The sequence below is a fragment of the Necator americanus genome, chromosome I, assembly GCF_031761385.1.
Source record: "Necator americanus strain Aroian chromosome I, whole genome shotgun sequence".
Lineage (NCBI taxonomy): Eukaryota > Metazoa > Nematoda > Chromadorea > Rhabditida > Ancylostomatidae > Necator > Necator americanus.
In genome coordinates, this window is record NC_087371.1 from 586,299 (window position 1) to 609,320 (window position 23,022).

Here is a 23,022-nt window from a genome sequence, read left to right on the forward strand (position 1 = left end):
ACTCTCTTTTTGTTCGGTTATTGGTAATGATCTACATCTTTCTGCTGTTTTCCTCATTCGTCCGCTTTTACATGCATTCAAATAATATTCAATCGAATAGTTAGCACTCTCGACGCTCGGGAGAGCCATGTGTCTCTCACGTTGTCTAACTCCTCATACTACCGCTAGAAATGTTCGCTCTTAATTGTCATAAATGTAGATATCGATTAGTAGGTGAGAACAGCACCGAACGACGCGGGTGTCTGGCTTTGTTTCTGTCTGCTGAGGAGTATGTCAAAGTAAGGATGGACATATGCAATCTTCTGGAGTTTCTTTCTTAAAAATCCCTTACCTTGTCATTGATCTATGTATGGGTCGTTGTTTTGTTCACCTATTGTTTTCAATTTCTCCAATCGCCCATAATATCACCAATGTTCACATATTTACTGAGTGGTTTAGAGTCAATCATTTATTCAAAACCGTTTATTTGAATTAGAATAAGATATATTCAAGATATTATCGGTTGAACGACGACAATACAGCATCAACAATCATTAATTGTTCCTTCCAAATCCATTTGGTGTTTTGCGGTACCTGGAAGGTAGAATCGTGTTCAAGAAATTCGCTTCTGAAATTCTATCAATACATGTCGTGCTGGTGTTTAAAACTTCCTACAGTTCACTGTGAAAAACTGAAAGGGAGAACTACACGATAGTTTCTTGAATGCAACCCAAGAAAAAAAAAAACAGGATTATCAGCTCGCGTTCAAGCGAACGTGGAACCATACAACATCGTCTAAAATAGTTTTTTTTTTTTTGGAGGGGGGGCACTTTATAACCAGCGAAAACCTGCTACGTTTTTATAGGAAGAGTAAGCATTGAGAAGTAAGCTCTATATAAGTCGGGTAAAACGACATGAAGTACAATGCAGTTGCGTAAACGGTGCGGTTGAGCGTGGCTGTTAGGATCGAAGAAGGACAATTAACACTATTCTTCGCTGCACTTTGCGATCTTCCCAGCTCGATTCCAGCCACCTTCCCCACAGTCCCTGTTCGAGCACAAAAGCTTACGCCACAGCAAAACCGCGAACTTCATGCTGTTTTGACCCAACTATACAACTGAGAATACCTACTGAGTTGGATTTTTGTGTGATAGCTTGTTTGAGTTCACTGATGATTCGCTGTAATGTCTCACGCTCAGCCGATTCGTTCTCGTCGACCTCGGATTCGTCATCATTACTTGAATACAGTGAAGTCATATGCGGTTTTTCTGCATAAATTAGCTCTCGCCATCGCTTTCTGAAGACGTTCCAGTTTTGCTATTACTCTCGTTGTATTTTCCTATGGACAATATACGGCAATTGGGAACAAAAACTCACATATTTGAAGACGATAACATGAGAATCTTCATATTCACCCGTAAAGCCCAGCTTGGGCCATCATCTGAGAGGTACAACGTGCTATAATGCGAAAACTGCTATTATTAACCGACTGAGTTGTGGATTTTTATTTACAAAATGAGAGAATTGTGAACGCAGGTCATGGCGAAGTAATGGTACTGCCCCAATTTCGTTTAGTAGCGAACATTCATTAAGCTGTACCATGGTAATCCTGCATCCTGCAGAGCTTTCTCGTGTAGTGGCGACACATGGATTCCTACCTTTTTTGCTAGAGCGACGAAGAGTGCTGGAAGTATTTCGTGGAAGAAATTTATCGAAAGGTAGAGAATTACGCATTTTACACATGAGGCGAACAAAAATCCAGAACACTTATTCCCTAATCTGCCTTGGGAGTAATTATACAGTAAAGTGGGAAACTTTGATTAAAGTAGTTAAACCGTTAACTCACCATGTTCCAGTGCAACTTTTCCATTTGGATTATTTGGCAATGTGAACCCATACTCCATCCATAGTCGAGCATTGTCATGAGGTCCATAACACACTGTAACCTCTTGATCTTCAAGCACGCAGTGTGCCGCACGTACGATGTACATGTTCGAATATCGATCATACATGCCGATTCCCTAGACAAATGTATATATGGTGCACAATACAGTACTTACACTTCAACTAATTAGTACTTACGGATTCAGAGCGTGAAAGAATGAGAAAGAAAAGAAAGAAAGAGAATTTCACCTCGGTAGGAAGTAATTTACGAGCATGATAAAGTAGTAGTGAATAAAAGCTTGGAATGAATTGAAAGTTTATATAGATAATGGGGGAGAATAAAGCATACAGGACGGAAATAGGGACCACACCTGAGCCTGAGGATCGTGGTTGAGCATGTCCACAAACGGTATCACTGCCAGTGTGTCTAGACATTAGAACATTACAACTACATTACAAAGCATGAAATTGCTTCCACTGACCCTAACTGCTCCTATATCTTCTAGTAACCACAAAATTCGTAAATGAAATGTCAGTACCACTTTTGCATTACAGATAAATACATGTAGCACCTTCAGAATCTCTCAGAAACAATTTATAACCATACTTCGAACACAGTATAATTGCAAGAAGATGGTGGGCTTCGTGAATGGAAATGGAGTGAAGTGAAAATATCATGATTTGTTCAATCAATCGCTTCGTTTGTGTCCACGACCTTCTTTTACCTGCTTACCTCCAGAAGAATTGTCGATGCTAGGATGTGGCTTGTTTTCTACGTAGATGCAACGGGTGTTTACAACATGCCATGCCCACAAAAACGTTTTGTATGTGACTTGAGGCACAACTTCATGGATCTGGCAAATAAACAAAAATGCCAAGTGAGACTTTTCATCCTCGTATTTATAAACAGCCTTTTAAATTCTTCAATCATACTCTTTTCCACATTTCTTGTAGCTCTTTTTGTTGAGTGCACCAGTAGTCGCGAACGGATAACGGAAGATCGGCAGCATTGACAGTTTCACCCAAATAGGCCGGTGTCGTAAAACTCTGAAACAGTGGTTGCAAATCGAAAATTATATGAAGGGATTTCTCGAGAATATAGTTCACCAATAAAAAATAAAAATGAATAAGGGAGGACATACGTGTGCATTGCACTATATTTCCCCGCTCAGACGTTTATCTTGACCCGCTTTTGATTCTCTTGTCGGCCTTTGCTGGTGGCACCATAATAGGGCTGAAACGACATGAAGCACGATGCAAATTGCGTAAGCGGCTGCACTCGAAGCGATGCGGTGGAGCATGGTGACGAGGATCGAAGAAGCACTCCTGCTACCATCATTCTTCGCTTCATTTTGCGGTTATGATCCCACCTTGAACACAACAACCTTCTTCGCGGCGTCGCTTCGAGCACAGCCGCCTACGCAACTCCACTGTTCTCCATGTCCTTTTGACTCTACTACAAATAGTAGAACAAGCGCCGAAATTTCTTCTAACAGCCTTCTAACGCGTAACATCCATGCTTTTCCTGTTTGACGCAGATTTCCTCTTGTGTTCGTCCATTACAAACCGAGAGCGCGTCCAAAGTTGTTACAAAAGGAACAAATAGCGCGCAGTCGGGTAAAAATAGCGATGCGGGGGAGCCACGGCTTCGGTCGGGGTGGGACCACTGTTAACCTCAATCGAACATCAGAGCTAGCGTTGGTCCCTTCTCGATCGAATCTGGTGGATACAACGAGCAGCTTCGAGCGCAGCCGCTTACTCAACGGTACCGAGCTGTAAGTCGTTTTGACCCGACAATGGCAGAACTGCGAAAACTACTAAACTGTTTCATTGTAACGATTAGGCACAGTCGCGTCAAAGCGGCAACGATGATATTATTCATCTTGCGTTTTTTCTTGAGTATTTTCATCGTTTCCTTTTCATCCTACTTGCACCAGTTTCAATCATCTGTCATCACAATTATACCAAGACCTCATTTTATCTCTCCTTTTATGTTTCCTGCTTGATAAGTCAAAGAAGTTGCGGCCAGCGATGCGTATTTGAAATTTATGATGGTATTGTTTGCATTGGTCTTAAAGGCATCACTCCACGAATCTGAGGTGGTGCAGATTCCAGGTGGAGTATTCGTATACGGGATGGGAGACTACGGAGAGGGGGGTGATTCCGTCCATTTCTTCCTAATTGCCGTAAAAAACGGCCCGGAAGATGCGGCGCCGTACAAGACTGACGCGCTCCAATCGAACCTCTTGTACAAAATGGTGCGCCAAAACGAATGAGGCCGTATCTTCCGGGCCGTTTTTTACGGCAATTAGGAAGAAATGGACGGAATCACCTCCCTCTCCGTAGTCTCCCATCCTGTATACGAATACTCCACCTGAAATCCGTACCACCTCAGATTCGTGGGGTGATGCCTTTAAGGGAGAGAGGGGCTTTTTACAGACAGCTGTAAGTTTAAATACGTGTGCTGGAATGTGTTTGCTGCTAGCAATCCTGAAGCTATTGTGTGATGAAGTAGCTCCTACCAATGGCGTCACTATGTTCATATATGAAGGCCCCCACTAGGTTCCTACCCCGTTGCCATCACCCAACTAAGACATTAGTAAACGTTGACAATTTTCACGCTATTTTTAGCAACAAATATCTTTGACTTTTCTGACATGGTGCGGCTACTTTCCCGTGCCAGTCTAAATAATGGCTATATTCTGCAAGTAAGTGCATCAAAGAGCATACATGTAGTCGGGACAAAAGGCTTGAAGGAGCATATGTTTAGTCTTTGCGCTCGAAGTGTCGCTGTGGAGCCAAGGGTTGCGATCAAGGTGAGCCCATTTCTAACTCCATTCGGACTGCAGACCTGCGCAACTGCATCGCAATCAGTCTATAGAGACGAACAGGGTCCCACCTCGACTACCTTTACCGCTCGCGATTACGCAAATGCACGGGAGTTGAAGTGGCAACAAGATGTTTTACGCGATCAATAGATAAGTAGTAGGACAAACATTACCAATTATAAAAATGAAAAATATGAGTCATTTTACCTTTGGTAATACTTTCAGATACGGAGCATACCAGGAGTCAAAATCCTCTAGGCAAAAAAATATTGTGAGCATCTCGAATGGGGTTGGGAAGAACCTTAAAAATAACTACCTCCGTAATTTTCCTCACTACCTCACTGAAAAGTGCTGTAAAAAAAGCCTTACTTCGTGTCACGGAGAAACTTGGCATATTTTTCCATATTAGCTACTCTACCGGCAGTAATCATTAACACTTCTGGTAATTGAATGAACTTTTCATCTGTACGGTATGATCTGGTTGCGAATATACCCTTGCCCGATGTCTGAAACGCGTTCAACAACTTTAGGTTTCAAATCCGTGATAGGCTTTTGAAGAAGAAAATAGAAATCAGCCAAAACTCTTTCTCATGCTCAACTTATGGACCTCTTAAAATGGGAAGCCGCAAGAATTCGGATTACGGAACATTGTCATGTCATAAAACTTAAATCTGAACACAGTTTTCAAAGCAAAAAAGGAGAAGAACAATTTTCGAAATTCGGGCCGGGAAATCGATTTCGAACAAAGAATAAAGGATAGAGAGTATTGATTGATTTCGACGTTGATGAATCCCTACTGGGATTGAGCCGACGCGTTCAACTTCAATTCAGAATAAGTAGGTTAAGATTAGTTAATAAGTCCTCACATTTTTCGAAATACAGAAACGAGGACTCAAAATCATCGTTGTTTTGACCAATAACTGGTTTTACAATTGTTTATCCACAAATTTACAGACACATTTGTTGACCGATGTAACACCTAATTACAAACAAGAACGCACCTCGCACGAGCGTATTTCGAGTCCACTAAAAATAACGCCATTATTCCTTGACCAATCCAGAAATTCTTGCAGAGAATCGTTTGGGGACATCCCTTAATTATTAGCGTTGATAATCGTTTGTAATGTCTTTGTGCTTCCACAGTAGAACGCCGAACAGTTCTTCAGCTTAAAGCTTAAGCCTTCCGATAATAATGTAAGAACTATAAAAAAGAAGAGATAAGGTAAATTTCTCTTTACAGACTATTAGATGTGAATATTTGTCGGCCTCTTGCCTTCTAAGGAAGTTCTGCGGGAGTACTTCTCAGTAGTAAAGATGGTAAAGGACTGACAATCAACTGAAAACAAAGAAGAAATCCTCAGGAAAAGAAGAAACTGGAAGCAAACATTAGCGAAACCACACTTCCCTTGGCTTACACTACTTTTATCATTCCTTGAAGGTACAAAGTTTGATAACCTTTCAGAAGAAAAAAAAGGAGGGAGAAACGGAACAGCATAGCGACTCGCCGCTTGCGAGCCTTCGACGCACGGACTGAATTCGAACAAGCACTCAGTTTGATAACTGTTGGTCGCGTGAGCACCCAAATGAGCGTTATATAGCCACCCCTCTTTCTTCTGCCAGAGGTAACAATATCAACAGATAAACTTTTATGCATAGATACTATATAATGAGAAAACTTGCACCTGTTTAATTTAAAAACTAACAAAATCATGATACTCTACACAAAAGCGCCATACACGTAATGAAGATAACCACAGGCAACAACTACAAGGTAGTGTAAATCTTTCTCGGCTTCACTATTTAATAACAAGAAACTATGTGTATTGTGTGTCCTAATAACAACTGAATTTATAATAGACAAGAAGTCGAGGAGGAATCGTATATTGGTAACATACAAAGGCAATCTCTGCACTTTCTTGTGGAATGGGAAATCTTCGACTCTCGAATAGATACGCAATGTAAACAAAGCTAAATAAAGGCATTGACTGGATTTCAGTTTAATTTTTTGGAAGCGCTCGCAAGGAGTTCCTAATATCGGTAAAGTGAAGAGTAAAATATTGGAACGAAAAACACCAATACAAATCAGTGCTTTAAAAAATATTAAGGATGAATTACTGTGCAAAACTCGAAGCTTTGTGAGAACGAAGCTTCTCAGCAAACACTTTTACTCTGGGAAATCCACTCGTCTGATATAAGCAAATATTAGAGATCGAGCACGCAGTAAACAATACAACGCGTGAAAAAGAGATGACAGCCTCTGTCCGTAGCTATGGGTTATTGGTCAATTCACCACAGCAGAGAAGGCCGCCAGATCATTACAAGGAACGGATAACAATGCAAGAGAAAATGAAAGTCATAGATCCTAAGTGAACAGAAATTCCATTGATTTGCTCAACGGCTTTCTGTTAGTACAGAAAAAGCCAATACCCATGCGTAAGAACGCGTTGACAGAGTGACAAATTGTGATTATGAGAAGGTAATGCAAAGAGATCAGAAACACGGCAGCCCATAACATCGAATGTTCTAGGAAAGTATGAGGCAATCTCGTTCTTATGGTGATGGATGAGGGACGCCTGCTAGAAGTAAAGGCGGTCGTAAACCATGCAACTTTTGCACTAACGCCACGTGCTTGATCGAACGCTCGATCATAGTGCGATCTCTAAAAATAACAAGTTACGAGATTTGAAGCTTGCATTTTAAATGTTGTATCGTACTTTCGAATATTTTCGACTGCTTCCTTCAACATGTTCGCAGCCTTCTTCACCAACCAATCTCGACATTTCTCCAGTTCTTTGTCCATCACCATCAATGCAGCATCGATAGCGGCATCAGATGCGGAAGTGGAGCCCTATACGCAATCTGATTTAAAACGAATCAATCACAAGTGTAAGAGTTACTCTGCTCAAGGACTTCGTCAATATTAATGTCCACGCTTGTACTGGGCAATGTTACACTTCAAAGAAAGCAAACTTCAACCACCTACGTGCGATTCTTACAAAGGGTATTTTTGACACCGGCGTTCTAGATTGCAAAGAAAAACGTCCACCTCGCGATGGTTGTCCATCTCACAGGCTTGATCTACCATACTGCATATGACCTCCACCACATCTTCCCATTCCTCAGCAAGATTGCCTTTGCGCTAAATAACAAAACTTTTGCTTACACAACCGATTTCGGAACATCGTGGGAATTTTGATCAGAACCGCTTAGCGTCATTACCTCATTCATGAGGACAAGGAATGTCGAATTCAATGTATCTTCTGCCACCGTAATATCAGCCACTGACAAATTATCATCATTTGACGCTCCTTCCTCTGTACCCACAACATCGTCTGGATATGGCACCGGGTATAAGTTGCACCGTTCACAATGCTTATTATTGGGTAAACCACCAATTTTTGACGTTCCGGCGCCTTAACATATCTTGCTTCGGTCAGTCTTCAGCCCCTTATGCTGCTAAATTACATCCAACCTACCTGTAATTTGAATATTATCAAAACGTCCCAGCCACAACGGCACGTCTTCCGTATAATAAATCTCTACCCAGACACCACTATTTACACAATATGTTGGCGGATAGTGTGGATGTCTGGATGGAATCACCTGAGAATCCATAAGTGTACAAGTTGCTGGACTCCACTAAATTGATCTCGGCTTACCGTCAAAAAAGGATTGTCTTCGGGGTTCATTTGATGAAGTCGTGTATAGCAATAGCTGAACAAATATCACAAATAACCTTGGAACTCATGAAACTAGAGACTATCATTTATTTCCTACACACTTGTCAGTTTCCGATCCTTTCCTGCATACCACTACTGTCACATAATGCGTATAGTAATTGCAATAGAAGTCAGCAAAGTAGAAGTTATTGATCGTCGGATCAAGCAAAGCACCTGGCGGCACTAACATTCGCACATTTCCAAATGGTGAGTGAGTTGGTAAGGATCCATCAGCGTAAACCCGTGCAGAGAAGAAAAGACCTTAAATTCTATTTCTACGGACTTTACTTCCGCAGAGCAGCTTTGTAACTTGTACGACAAACCAGATATGATGCCATTAATAAGATTAGCAGGTTGTCCGTTGTTGTCTTTGATGTATTTCTCCATGAGGCCATCGCGACAACTATGGATTTCATCCCAGTATTCACGCGGTTTACATCTAAATCAAAGTGTGCATTAAAAAAGATATTTTACTAGACTATTTTGTTTTGCAGCAGGAATTCAACCTTTTATTTAAAAAAGCGAACAAAATCTCCATCCAGAACACAGCAACGTACGATATGCGCATAACTTTTTGAATGAGCAACCAAAATTGAGGCTTTGTATTAACAGTACTCGGTTTGTTTAGCGAAAACCGCCATCTGAACTTCACAGACATCTCATAAAGAAGAAAAAAATGTGGATTGGATGAGAGAGGGAGGTTACAGGGGTCATATTCGATGTGATCGTCGTTCTGCTACAATGAGAGGGGTCGGAAAGCTGAGAAGAAAAGGACTGCTGAAGTTAAAAGGCAATCGATTAATAATCACTTCAAGCAAGGTAACTAGTGAGAACTTCGCAATAGATAAGCGAAGTATACCAGGCGGCAACAATAACCAAATTCCTATTCTTTATCCAGCAATACAATCTACACTCTTCACTAGCTGTCGAAGTGGATCTATTGAGATTTCTGAGAGGCATTGGAAATCAAAATGGACGCTCTCTAGCGACAGCACAACACAACCGCACAATTGCGAAGCAACTTAGAAGTATTACTCTTTGCACCACCAAGAAACGAAAGCGAAGTTTGACATTTTATGATCTGTCGAGAAATGTGTTGTTAAGTTCACGAGGGCTGAGCTTTAAGCGCACTCCAGATTATCGTTAATAATCGTCGTCGGCTATTAGAGGACGGATATAAATAGACAGGCAAGAACATTTTCATTAAAGGAAGCGTATCACGATTTTGACGTGACGCGGAAGCCACAGCGAAAGGTAGAGTCGAGTAATAGACTGCGGAGCCCAAGGTACTTCCCCTCATCTATCCCTAATCGTCGCAGAAAACGGAGGACGACACTTTTCACCACGATTTCATCGCAAAGCGTCACCTTTGTGCACCCGTCACATCCAAGTGCGAGCGGCCGAAGATCAATGATGCCTTCTCACCGGTCTATTCAAATTAGACACATGAAAAGGCTGCTGATGGGACCGGAACATGCACATAGAAGCTCGTTCTAAAGTACCTCGAAGGAAAGCAATTCCCTTTTTTGAAGACGATTGGGGGAAGATGACCAAAACTACGGCTAGTTACGCAATCTACTATCCGAACTCTACGCTTTCGCTGTGGGTCCTGCAACAAGTCAAAATCGTTATACGCTGCCTTTATAGGGAAAATATTACGAAGTTGACGATCTTGGAATCTCTCCACGAACAGATAGAGGTTGCGGTGTAGTATGAAAAAGAGTTGAGATGACAATGAGAAGATCTCAGCAATCCTCTCATTGTCTTCCCTTCGTTTATTTGAGTTACTCACTTCGAAAAAAAGTCCTCATTTGCATTTCTTTGAAACTATGCTGGGTCATTTTCGCAAATTTTTATTGTCAATATATGGAGAAAGAAAAAAATAAGACAAATAAGGAGAGAAAAACAATCAAAATCGAATACCACAAAAAGATATGAGGGATCTTACCTATATAAAACTTCAAAAGTTTGCATTTGGGTCCCTACAAACTTCACACATTTGAGGTACATTCGCTTCATTTCGTCATAACTGAAGACTAAAAGAAACTCCATCCACAAATCAACAGAAAACATAAGTAACAGAAAAAGTTGCAGCATAAAAACCTGCTATCTACCTGCTTTGATTTCCTTGTAGACGGCAGCAACAATACTGTGATCCATGATGTCCTCACACTCTAGTCGAATGCTGAAGGAATCGAATAAATCTTTCAAATTAAAAGTGATGTACTGGATTGTGCTGTACCAGTAAGTGTTCCCTGGTGTTGTTCGAAGCTCCCTTTGGGTTTGTGCCCATGACTGGTCAAACACCCACTTCCGTCCAGATTCTTTATCTTGGACTTCAAGAAGATATCGAATATTTTCTGTAGAGTAAAAAAACTGACTAATTCACGGATTATGAAGGTGAAACAATCTATGTTTCTACTTTTTACGAACGTCCACGGATGCCTATAGAAAACATGTGAACATTCTAAAATTATAGATCAAACTTACTTTGATGAGTGGGTGGTTTCCAGCTGATATCCACTTTCTGCGCACTGATTTCACAATTCAAAATTAATGGATCGGGTGCGGTGTTTTCAGAGAAATCAGCAAATAATCCTCGATTAATGGTGGTTCGAGCTTCTCGAAACTCTGACCGCAAAGTACGTTGGAGCGAAAACTCTGGAACACAGAATGGTTTTAAAAGGATCTTCGAAAACGACAGCTTTCAGAGATAGTTTCTGTTAAAGCCAGAATATGCATAAAAGATTCTCAGGCGGCATTTCTACACGATAAGAAGAAATTACTGTAAATGCCCCGAACGTGACAGAAAGAAACTATAGCAAATGCTCCCGAAAGGCAAATATACTCAGCACCTTAAACAAGAAAAAACACAATAGTCTCCAGAATATTGGAAATAAGCGTGTGGGAACCGCAACGCATTCACTTGCAACCTTGCCAAAAATTCACGATGTCTGTACACAGGCGAAAATGTAGCGATTAGATTAGACACATTAGATTTGTTGGGACAATCAACTAGCTTTCCAATCTGGTCGCAGAATTTCACATGGCCTGACAGGGCGCGCACATGTGTCACCGCACGGCTTAGAGCTGTTTTCGTTGCAAGAAGCAACAGTCGGCGTAAAACGTATTGTAACATGGCAACGAAGCACGATCCCAGCGAAGGAGTGCACATAGTTCCTTCTCAGTATCAGGGAAAATCTCGGAATACTTCTCTTTTTGCTTCTTATGGTTTCCACTATCTTCTAATGATAAAGTGAAAATGAATGGATATGCTTAATTAGTTTTAACGAAGTCCTCTCCCATTACTTCTCTTGGTTGGTTTGCTCCTATGATGCTTCAAAGATCTTATTTTGTATGGAACAGAGTTACACAAAAAGAGGACCAGAGATCCAATTCCTGGAACTAAAATCTTTGAGGAGACACCCTTGAGTTAGGAGATACTTTCAAACTAGTGAAAAAAGTTTTCCTTCCATTGTGACTATGAAAAATGAAAATAATGGGACTGGGACGGAGAAGGTACAAGGTACAAAGTAAGATCCTAGAGGTATCCTCAGTGCAAAACAAACAAAAAAAGAGACTTATGGAAAAGGACCACTACTGCTATTTAATGCTATTCACGCGCTAGTATACGGAACAGCAATGAAAAAGCATTGAAAAAAGCAAAAGGAAGAGAGGTGCGGAGAGTTTTCTGCATATTGTAGAGAAACAGTCCAAGGTTTTAACGAAAGTGCGTAGCGTTGTCATTTTGCAAAACGTTTCACTACGAGTGTATGTAACTTCCGACGACACATCGGACCATAAATCAAAATGTTTTAGGCAGAAATTGATCCTACCAACCTGCATGAGGAGTTGGAAGAGAAGACTGATTCAAGTAACTGAAACGAGCGTATGGATGTGGATGGTAGGCTGAACGCTGGATCTCGAAACCGCTTCTGAAAACATCGATTGCAGCACGTGTGAAAGAAGCAGAGGCTACAACTTTGGGTAACCACAGGCGATCCTCTCAATTTTTTGAAGTTTCTAAGAACATGGAGATTCAAGTATGATTTAAAAGCTATTGGTGGAAATTCTCCTAACAAAACGAGAAAAAACAACAGGAAGCAAGTTTATTTTCCAGATGTATGTGGTTAGTAGTAGATAAAAAAAAACTTATTTGTCCTGCACCTTGAATGCAAATAAGACGAATGAACACCGCTTGGTCCTGGCCGCCATGTAGTGTTCCTTAATGGTCCTTCGCTTGCCCATTGCCCGTAAGGTCGCCAGGTGTCAGGCCCCCAATCCATGAGCCTACGAAAAATAAGTTGAACGGCGATCTGCAAGTGAGCATATTATGAAAGAAACACCTCACTACTTCAAAGCAACAATTCACTATAGTATTGGTAGCACACTTATGAAGTGAAAGTAAAGGCAGTCAGCTTTCTGTTTCGACTTCCAAGGACTGCACGGTACGAAGATTAGAAACGAGAATAGTATTAAAGATACAGTCGGCAATGTTCAGGCACAACAAGTCAGTAATTCTACGATATCTCTATCTATCTCTATCTCTGTCGATACGTCTGGTCTGCATAAAAGTCTGCATATGTACATTTTCCTCAAAAGTGGAGTTCAAATCCACTTCCAACCTCGGGAATTGGAGACCTTTGGCAGATCTCTGTTATTCTACACGAACCGTAAAGATCGACGCTAGTCAGAAGAATTACTTGATGGAATTTCTTCTGGATAGTTGAAGGATGTTATGTGTAACATCCCACGCTATTCAGAGTCTTGTTTGCAACACGGTCGACAACCGCGGAACATTCAGTTTTTCGCAATAAACGGAGTGACTGCAAATAACCACTCATCTTAATTGTCTAAATGAGGCAAATAAGACAGAACAGTTCCGTGCGTGTCCTGACAGACTGTTCTTTGGGATGGCAATGATAGATGCCATCCAAAAGCATCTGTTTCGGTGAAATTTCTTCGAAATCAATCCTCTTCAGGATTCACGAGAAGTAATTTGAATTTTCGGAATGAACTGGCGCACACTGGAATTCGCAGTGAGCTAAAAAGTGCACAAAACTGATTCTCCCGGACATTTTCGACTTCGAGACTTTTAAGCCTATGCAAGTAATGTGCACATTTTATACCAATTTATAGTATATACAATGTTGAGATTTTGCTGCGGGCGGAACAGCCGCCTACATTAGATAGGACTTTCGGCATCGTAGAAACTATTCTCAGCTTTCATTGAACAAGTCTAAGGCTTATTTGAAACGGGTCAACCATTTTCGTTCCCCTACAACAATTTCATGACAATCCTCTCTCCACGAAGTCGGAAAAATCGAAAAAAGGGTAAAAAAAACCAAGTTTCCGTTTCTGGAATCCCTGCTTACTTCTCTTTGAAAACGTGAGATGTTTAGAAACAACCAAGATAGAAGATATGCTGCAATCCCCTATCTTTCAGATCGAAGAAAACATTAAAATCACAAAGCGGAAACAACTAAATGCTCACTTAGATGGAGGTGTTCAGAACGAATAAGAAAATCCTATATCTAGCAAAACAGATAAACCTAGCTAAAGTGAGGAGTAAAGAATAAATAATAAAAATACGAATCAACAACTTCATTGGAATTGAATTTGTTCCACAACTCGTAGTTTTCGTGTACCAGACTAAAAATCGCGCCCTGTATCTGTTCGCCCTTTAAACTATTGGCCGCGACTTTAAAAAACGACGGCTAGGTGCTGATTATTTGCGTTTCTACTTCTTTTTGCCACTATTTGGTGTGGGACACTTTTCTACGCAGGTTCCATGGCTGGTTTTGCCCGGATAAGTCACTAGAAGGCGACGGCGAGATGAGTGATGCAGTAGGTTCTTCTTTTCGATCAGCGGACTGCTGTTGTGTATTCATTCTATTCACAGGTATGTAATACTGAATCTTCAACTGCTTGTGATGCTTCCGAATCACCTCCTATCCTACAGGTGCGGATTAACACTATGACATATGAATGTGTTTGAGTTGTACTCGCATTTCGTCGATATTCTGTTCCTATTTATTTCGTAGAAATTATGGTGTTCCTTTGTAGAATCGACAACCCATCTGGAGACGACATGTTTTCCCTGCTAGTCCTGCTGTGGTTAGTTTAGTGTCCTTGATTTTCTAGAACTGCATCGTAAAATTTTGCTTGCGGTTCTTTCCTTTGAAAGCTTATTCACTATATTATTCTCGTCTGCAACTTGTTCAGAGTGTTGATCCATTCGAGTTGCCTCCCAGTCTCACACCAGCTCTTAAACGAGTGAAGTCACGAACGAAACTGGTACCAAAGGTACTACTACTATTACTTTAAATCTTCCTATAACTAGACATCTCACTGCCTCAGATCTGCTACCTTTGCATGTGCGAGAGCTACTCTCGTACTTGTTCCCTTCCTCGCATGTTTTGTTTATTTTCAAATGGAAGGCTTATTTTTGATCACAAGTCTATTTATTGCACTAGAAAATTCACAAAGTTTAGACACAAGCTGTTCCTGACTGCAGTTCTACGGTCGTGCCTTCGTTGTTCTTAAGAACGAGTCCTAGGAAGAAGCCTCCGACCGAGGTGACCCTTGCTGTGTATTTCGAGACCACTTTGGTTCAGTCCGATGCAGCTTTCTATTACAGAAAAACTTTTACTTGGTCACTCAAATGGAACAAAAAGTTGATCTGGGAAAGTGCGGGGCCGCAGCCGAAAATGCGCCTACTAGTTCCACTGATACCAATATTGGTTCGCAAATCCCATCTAGAGTTGATGTGAGATGTGTTTTTTTTTCTCTAAGTACCTCTTAAATATTCTTTTTTCTTCTAGCTTATTATACTCTAATATAATATAAAAAAGCCGAGCGGTGATCAGAAAAAGAACTTAATTGGTACACTTGAGAGATCTTGCTGAGATAGTTGTAGTTTGTTAAGATAAAGTAGAGTGAAATACAAGTGCAAAAAGTATCATATACCGGGTAGACGGTTAGGTGCTTCGGCACTGCTTGTTATGAAACTTTCCAGATCTAAGCCTCTGTGTTAAACTAGTGTATTCTTTTTTTTTGCGTAGATTCGTTCACAGTTTGTCAGGATCGATAGTATCGTGTTGATTTTGTCCTCGTATATTGTTGGGCCTCTTTTTAAAGCATTTTAAAAATGTCTTTATGTCGTTGTTTATTTTATTTGCTATATGTTTTATGTCTAATAGCTGTATATTCGTTTGTATTCAAACCTTTCTTTTTAAATCTTCTGCGGCTTAGCCTAGCTCAGTTTTGTTTCTTTTTTACTTTTGCGTTATTCTTGCTCCTATATATATATATATATATATATATATATATATATATATATATATATATATATATATTTCAGAACAACCCCTATCCTGTGTCATTACCACCGAAGAAGCCGCGTCTTGCATTTCTAGCAACAAGCACTTCTGATTTCCGCTCACCTCGAAAACCGGTGACAATAGAGCCTGATTTCCAGGTTTGACCTTTTTTGTTGTGATATTCTTTTCTTTTTATCGAAAAGTTCTCGTTTTATCGACAGAAGCCTTCTTCTTCGACACCATTGTCTCGCTTTTCAAAGACGCTTAGACACAGTAGTGCTAGTCTCAGTAGAATAGCCGATAAGATTACTCGAGAGTCGGAGACCTCGCATAACGATTTGGTAATTTTTTGTGAGTCTCGGTTCTAGCAGCTTTGTTAAATTCATTCCATGATTCTAGCCGGAAAAAACACTTTTAATGTCACCGAAATTGTTTCGTAGTCGGAGCAGTATGAACCTGAGATTAACGCCGGAAAGAGATTTGCGAGAGCGAAGGATTTCTGAATCGAGCAATGCAACGGTAGGGTGGTTTCTTTTTTTCACTGTTTCCAGTTTTAATGGGCACTTTCTTACTATTAGCTGGAATTGATAAGGTTTTTTGGATTAACACTGCTTGCATCTTTACAAAGTGCATGACCCGAACGGAGGCAAGATCTTCAAAAGCGAGTCAGGAAAAAAATTGGATGGTTCTCCCCGTTTTTCGTGTACATATCGTCTCTAGTTATTGAAGTCAGTGTTACAATTACACCTGAAGTTACACACATATTTTGCGACTCGCTTATTCTTATTATGTTCATTTGGTAATGCAGCCAAGTTGCTCTCACCGTCAGTTGAGCATCAAGAAAAACAGTTAACTCGAAGGCGAAGTATGAAAAAAAAAGACTGAAAATAAGTGAGAAGTCTAAACATGGTGAAGACAGAATGAAATAACTTGAGAATCAATTTTTAGAAACACTTAATGTTTTAGTTTTCACCCCACATTTGTACATATTCGACTGTGTTGTACCTTATGTCTACCAACGAGAAAGTGCGTTACTATTCAGGCTCCTCGTGCTAGCCCGAAGAAGAAACTTCAGCCGAGTGCAACGTTATCAGATTTGCGACGCTCACCTTCAGCATCGACGAATCGAAGAAGGCGCGCTTCGCTCTCATGCTCACACTCAAAGGTAGAATCTGCTTATCACTTTCATTTATCTTTTTCCAGCAGTGTTTTACAAAGTTATTACAGATGTCTTACTTCTATCAGCATATCTATCCAATTAAATCTTTACTCTCAGGAACCTCTTGCTAAACAGTTGCGCAAAAGAAGCTCGAGTCTTGAGCTGCGAGACATCGAAACTAATGAGATAGCACTACATAGGAAAAGGAGGGTCAACTATGTGAAGCAAGTCAGTATCTTCATTAACTCTTTAGTGATTCCCCCGGATTTCCTCCCCCACTTTACTAGATGTCTTTGAATCCGATAAGAAGGAGATTTCCTATCGTCGTCATACATGCGATAGTCGGAACCGGTGCTCCGACCCGTGCACTTTTCGACGGTTGGCGAATGAACCTTCTTCACTTTTTGACGGTTGGCGAAGGGACATCACTTGAGCTGCACTCCAAGATAGACACCCTTCACCGCATCGCGCACCGATCCAGTTGCTACATCAACCTTTTACGTGGTTTTTGATCATTTGATGTTCTTAGCGGGATGAAAATCGCTTTGCCGCGTTCATTTATGTCGAACTCCACCACTAATGTTGGCGACATTACTTTAAGCACTACAAAAGTGAGTGTGGCGTCGGAACTGTTGCGTTTTCACTGATGTTTTCTTTAGCTGTTAAGAGATAATGCAGTTGTTAGGCAGGTTTCTCAAACAACTCAAACTTTTTTCTCAAACAAATCCTCAAGTTTAAGATGTTATTCAGGTAAACGTACTTGACATGGTAACTACCTTGACAGAGATTTTCCCAAGCCAGAACACTGAACAGGCAGTCACTCTATCCACAGAGAGTGTAAGCAGTAATGATCCGGAAGTAAAGATTAGTGGGTTTACACATCTTCTTCAGGAAGTTCATATGCATCCACTGTTCGTTTTTCTCTGTTCCATTGTTTTTCACCGCTTCTTTTTTTGAAATTTTCGGTCATTACTGTCTTTTTCTCTCTCTCTACGTGTCCATCTCTCTCTCTCTCTCTCTCTCTCTCTCTCGCACAGACACCACACATACACACACTTGATGTGTGTATGTATGTGTACTTGGTGTTTTATGTGGCGGTCTGCTGTCAAATTGTTTTCTTTTTCGATTTCGCGCTTGACTAATATTTTCACTACATTTATTTAATGCTTTTGTTGCAACTCATACAATATGCCTCGAATTTAGCGCAGCTGAGGGTATTTCGTTAGTTTTCGCCAGGACCTGACTGTAATCGGTCGAAAATGACATAAAGCACGGACAGTTGCGGAAGCGGCAGCACTCGAAACGGTACGGTGGAGACGGCCGTTGGAATCGAGGTGGAACCATGGCAAACTGCAGGAGTATCCTTATGCGACCCCAACTGCTGCGCTCCACCGTGCCGCTTTGAGCGCAGCCGTTTACGTAACTGTCCGTGCTTCATGTCGTCTTGACCTAACTATACCCTGCAACATAGTTTTTCGTCGTTCTAAAATTCTTCGAACGCTTCTTCATTTCATCTTTCTCCTTTCGTTTGCCCTTTCATCCCTTGCAACATTCTATTCTAGCTTCCGATTAGTAACCACAAATTCCCTTACTTCTTCCATGAACACTCTTTATGTTACGAATATTTAGCTCCTCCACCATTGGGCGCTGCAGACCGAGATAGCCAAGAAGATACTAATTGCAACCATGACACTCTGAAGGATGATGAACTAATAAAAACTCACCTGAGCGCTGGGAGTGAACATGATCAGGGAGAAGCAGAAACGACAAATAGTTTTGTGAAGAGTTGTCCTCTAGAGACCAAGCTGATATCATCAAAGACGGAAAAAGCGGCTAACAGTAACAACAGAGGAGAACTTGTTGAACCAGAGAGAGGTCAACCGGTTGTGGTCATGAACACCATGGAGGCTGAATCTGGCATTTCATTCGCGAGTATAGAGAAAACTGCAAAAGATGGATCCGATGAACGAGAAAATGATAACAACGATGATCAAATAGCATGTTCCTGCTCAATAGAAGCTGGTTCGTCAACAAGTTCTTGTACAGTTGAATGTGTTTCTGACGGTGCTACCCAAGAAGCTACTGCGAATGAAATTAAGATATCAAGGCCAGTTGTCTCATAAATCATAATTTGCAACTTTTAATTCGCGAAACCACCTTTTCTTAAAGGTAGCAAACCACCATTTTGAAGCGGTGCGAACTCACAACGAAAGCGTAGAGTTCGGATAGTAGATTGTGAAACCCAGCGTGTCTTCGCTCATCTTTACTTAGTCATCGTAAAAAAGACGTTGAAGACTTTTCAGGACGGTATCATTGCAATCACTTTCGTGCACGCGCCGCATCAAAGTGCGAGCGGTGGAAGACCGGTTATGTCTTCTCACCAACCTATTGAAGTGAAGCAGATGATTGGGGTGCTGAGGGGACCGAAACGTGTACATAGAAACGCGTTCTGACGCTCCTCGTAGGAATTAAAACGGTTCCGCGCCGTTTTCTAAGAAGATCAGGAAAAGATGAGCGGAACCACGCTGGGTTCCGCGGTATACTCTACAAACTCTAAGCTTTCGCCGTAGGTTCCACATTACGTCAAAATCGTGATACGATGCCTTTAAATCAACTCCAACTTTTACAGTCCACTGAGGAAAAGTTCTTCCAATTCTACTAATTGCGCAACTTCAAACTTGGTACGAAAATCGAAATCTGAACAATCTCTGGATAAGCGAGTCAGATTCCAAAACGTTAGTGTGTACTACTTCGCTCGAACACAAGGAATTTCCACAGTGCCGAAAAATGGCGAAGTAACGTTAGGTAAGGAGCTGTGTTTGCTGCGACATCAAAATGAGAGATCTGTTCAGGGATGGTAGATAAGCACTTCACGAAGCGGCAGTTTCCGCTTTGGTACGGAAGACGACCAGAACTAACGCTTCCGATTGACTATGAAGCAAGATCTTTTGCCATCCAAAATTCAATCCGTTTGAGGAAACCAGATTCGCTTTTAGGAAGAGATGTCAGAGAGTGAAAATATTGGTGATGTGTTTGACGCCGAGGGGCTTGAGCGGTGCACTGCTCATCAACTGCCTCTGTTCGAAGGTAAAACTCGAATCAGGATGTTGAAGCGGTCAGGAGTACAACTGCAGAAGGTAAAAGGCAATTAGAAGATCCTACACAGAATTTCTTAAACATTTTGTAAATTTCTTGCCGACCTGAAACTTTGTCTCTTTTGTTTATTTTTTTTAATTCAGTAAAAAAAAAACAACCTATGTTGTATTTGTCTGGCAGCTGTCTAGTTTTGATTTCTTTGGAGTTTTTGAAATTAATTTACAGGATGAAAACGTAGAAAGTTTGGAATCTATTCGAAGGTCACGCATTTTATGTGGGTGCCAATGCGAAAGCGGATTTTGCAGACCGGAGACATGTCAGTGCGCTTTAGATGGGATAGGTTGCCAGGTAAAGTGTTTTTCCAACACTTTATGTGCCCACTATTGTTTCCTTCAAGGTTGATGGCCCAGATGAGTTCGGAAGATCGCACCCGTGCTCATGCACATACGCTAACTGTCTCAACCCCTGCGGAAGGATAGAATTTGATCCGGAGCATGTTAAGAATCATTACCGAATAACTATGATGCGATTGAACCATGCAGAACAAAAGGTAGATCATTTTTGTTCATTCTTTTAGGTCCGTTAGTTTTATTCTTACAAACTTATATATATATATATATATATATATATATATATATATATATAAATATATATATATATGGAATTTTGAGCTTATTGTTCGCAGGGAATATACGACTCACCACAGCGGATACGTTTCACATCAGACGGGGAGGCTCAATCGGTTTCCTACTTCACACCTCCACCTTCTAAAGTAAGTTTATCTTGAAGGTATTGAACTGTTTTTCCTAAATCTTAATTCAATGTGGAGGTAAGTACTATACGGGATTATTGGCAACATTTTACGTTTGCTTCGCAGTCCTCCAATGTATAAAGCAAGGAAGTGATGAGTTCCATTACATTAGGGATTTAGTTTTGAATGTTTGAAATTAGCTGAAATTGGTATCTGGCTCCAAATTTGTTCAGATGACGAATATTTGGATAATTTTTTCAGAGCTTTGAGGAGAATAAAAGAACTGAATACCGGAAAGTCAGTAGATTGTTAAAAAAAAGAACATCTTCGCGACATCACTTTAATTTGTTTTTTGGAGTTGTTTTTTTTTTATCTTTTTTCAAAATACGCCTACTCCTTCTATGCTCTTCATTTTCATCCTCATTTTTTCTTTTGCTTCTTCTATACTTAAATTAAGATCTTATTGTTCCATATACCGCGACAAACACACTGTAGGTGCGTTCATCAAAAATAGGCTTAATCATATTGTTTTGAATCGGACTTTTTTCGCTTTACTTCATCGAGAGGTTTCAGAATGTACATTATTGCCGCTGTCAACGCTGCAGAAGCCAATGGGTTGCATTTTTTGGGTTTCAAGTACGAACCTTCCCTCTGCGCTGAAAACATTTTTATTTTTTACTTCTGTCAAGCTCAGTTTTAGTTATTAGAGTGTAATAATATCAATTTGCAGAGCACACCGCTAATTGGAATGCAAACCCAAGCTCAGGAGAGCAAATTACTAACCGACGTGGACGACCCGCCTACGCGCAAGTGTCCAGTGACGCCGGTCTACAAAAAATCCAAGCAAAAGCGGTTTGTTTGGAATTTCCATGCTCACTGATGCGTTTTCTCTCTCTTATTCTATTGTGAAATCCAGTGGACTGAAGGTGGAACTTATTGGTGATCGGGCCTGGATGGAGCCTTCAGAACCTGGTGAATTTCAAGAGATTGTCTCGGATGCGCCTAAACAATACTAATTTTACATGTTTTAGGTGTTTTTGTTTCTTTTCTCTTTTTTAAATGTACATGCCTTCTCTATCGACTGATAAACTAATCTTCTATTCATATTAACTTAATTTTAGACGGTATACATAGTACGAAGTACGCTGATAAAATAGTTTCTGTCTTCAGTCAGCGGACTATTTCTGTAACATTTGTGGTTAGGTTTCTTATTTAAGAACACTCATAACACTTGTGCTAGTAATCTTCGAGAAGATGCTTTACTGCCTTTTGTGCGTTACTTGTACTGCTTGTATTCCCTTTAATCCTTCACGGTTCTCTTAAATAATAACAAACTCTGAAGAAGTTCTTCAATGAGTATGATTGGTTCGTTTTTCACTGAGTGAATGAATATGAATCTGATCAACGTGTAAACTCAAATATACTTCAAGTTGTTTTACATTTATATTTGTTTCACGGTTCTTTGGGAGTACATTATGTTTGTATAGAACCTCCAAGTGTTGTTCAGAGATTTGTGTTTATATTTTTTCAAAGTTAAAACGTCCTAATCTAGTGCTGGAGTTTCAAGTTCAGTTTTGATTTGTTGGAGATTTGAGATTTTGTTACGAAATTCTTGAGAAAAAGCATCTCTAGAAGTTGGAAGAACAAGAATAGCTTCCATTTTGTACGCATTCAGATCTTCAATATGCTAAACTTGACGTGTTATGTTAGGATAGTATTATTCCCCACTTATGGACATACACCCCAATGAATGGGTGCAATTTTAGGATCGATTTCGGTGTTTCGTATTAAAAAGAAAGTTTGCCTCCTCTTCTTCAATTCTTCTACGACAAAAAACAAACTGAAATGTTTGTTGAATCTCCAGGGTTCTGAGCAGATTGTCCATTCCAGAAGTGAAAGAAGAAATTACATATTCTTTTAAAGGCTGAAACCGGTGAATTGTTGCGATATTGAAAACAGTATGATCTTTGGGTTGTAAGCACACCTGTGTGTAAAGGGACATATCACGTTATACTAAAGAAATTACGTAGTTCAGGTGTGACAGAAATTTCATTGAGTTTCTTCTTCTTTCTGCCATTGAACGTTTTCTAAAGACAGCGTATCACGAAATCATATCTGGAAAGGAAACTCCAGTGAAAAAGTAGAGTTGGGAATGTAGATTACGGAAACAAGTGTGGTATCGCTCAGTTCTCCCTAGTCGTTCTAAAAAACCACGCTGGAACCGCTTTATATTCTACGTGGTATGTTAGAATGAGCACCCCTCCACAGGCTCCGATTCACTCAG

The 23,022-nt window shown here is 40.5% G+C and overlaps 3 protein-coding genes across 6 annotated transcripts; 1 reads left to right on the forward strand and 2 right to left on the reverse strand.

Annotated features, from left to right (window-relative positions):
• Positions 1–495: 495 nt before the first annotated feature.
• On the reverse strand, positions 496–5,782 carry RB195_004069 (uncharacterized protein; the record flags this gene model as incomplete). Of its 3 annotated transcripts, XM_064178505.1 has the most annotated exons (12): positions 496–573; positions 1,111–1,276; positions 1,357–1,437; positions 1,579–1,663; positions 1,826–2,000; positions 2,235–2,290; positions 2,597–2,717; positions 2,797–2,910; positions 3,050–3,097; positions 4,899–4,992; positions 5,061–5,197; positions 5,693–5,782. In XM_064178505.1, 12 exons carry the CDS (start codon positions 5,780–5,782, stop codon positions 496–498), a joined length of 1,245 nt encoding a protein of 414 aa, XP_064033038.1. The 3 variants fall into 3 exon arrangements, with proteins under 3 accessions (XP_064033038.1, XP_064033037.1, XP_064033039.1); XM_064178504.1 differs by lacking the exon at positions 3,050–3,097; XM_064178503.1 differs by lacking the exons at positions 496–573; positions 3,050–3,097 and having other exon boundaries at positions 1,045–1,276.
• Positions 5,783–7,241: 1,459 nt separating this feature from the next.
• Positions 7,242–12,696, reverse strand: RB195_004070 (uncharacterized protein; the record flags this gene model as incomplete). Its single annotated transcript, XM_013443421.2, has 14 exons — positions 7,242–7,350; positions 7,406–7,539; positions 7,738–7,830; positions 7,911–8,104; positions 8,168–8,294; positions 8,351–8,405; positions 8,473–8,671; positions 8,734–8,849; positions 10,359–10,446; positions 10,525–10,595; positions 10,653–10,770; positions 10,901–11,071; positions 12,251–12,345; positions 12,578–12,696. The coding sequence occupies 14 exons, from the start codon at positions 12,694–12,696 to the stop codon at positions 7,242–7,244; spliced, it is 1,689 nt and encodes a 562-aa protein (XP_013298875.2).
• A 1,549-nt stretch (positions 12,697–14,245) lies between these two features.
• Positions 14,246–21,831, forward strand: RB195_004071 (uncharacterized protein; the record flags this gene model as incomplete). 2 transcript variants are annotated; one of them, XM_064178526.1, is made up of 22 exons in its annotated part: positions 14,246–14,257; positions 14,313–14,372; positions 14,477–14,527; positions 14,636–14,716; positions 14,905–14,988; positions 15,051–15,179; positions 15,774–15,890; positions 15,954–16,073; positions 16,132–16,251; positions 16,775–16,897; positions 17,009–17,119; positions 17,642–17,759; positions 18,521–18,998; positions 19,521–19,696; positions 19,744–19,829; positions 19,888–20,028; positions 20,213–20,335; positions 20,385–20,537; positions 20,673–20,759; positions 21,469–21,590; positions 21,655–21,710; positions 21,770–21,831. In XM_064178526.1, the coding sequence occupies 22 exons, from the start codon at positions 14,246–14,248 to the stop codon at positions 21,829–21,831; spliced, it is 2,610 nt and encodes an 869-aa protein (XP_064033040.1). The 2 variants fall into 2 exon arrangements, with proteins under 2 accessions (XP_064033040.1, XP_064033041.1); XM_064178525.1 differs by lacking the exon at positions 21,770–21,831 and having other exon boundaries at positions 21,655–21,754.
• Positions 21,832–23,022: the final 1,191 nt, after the last annotated feature.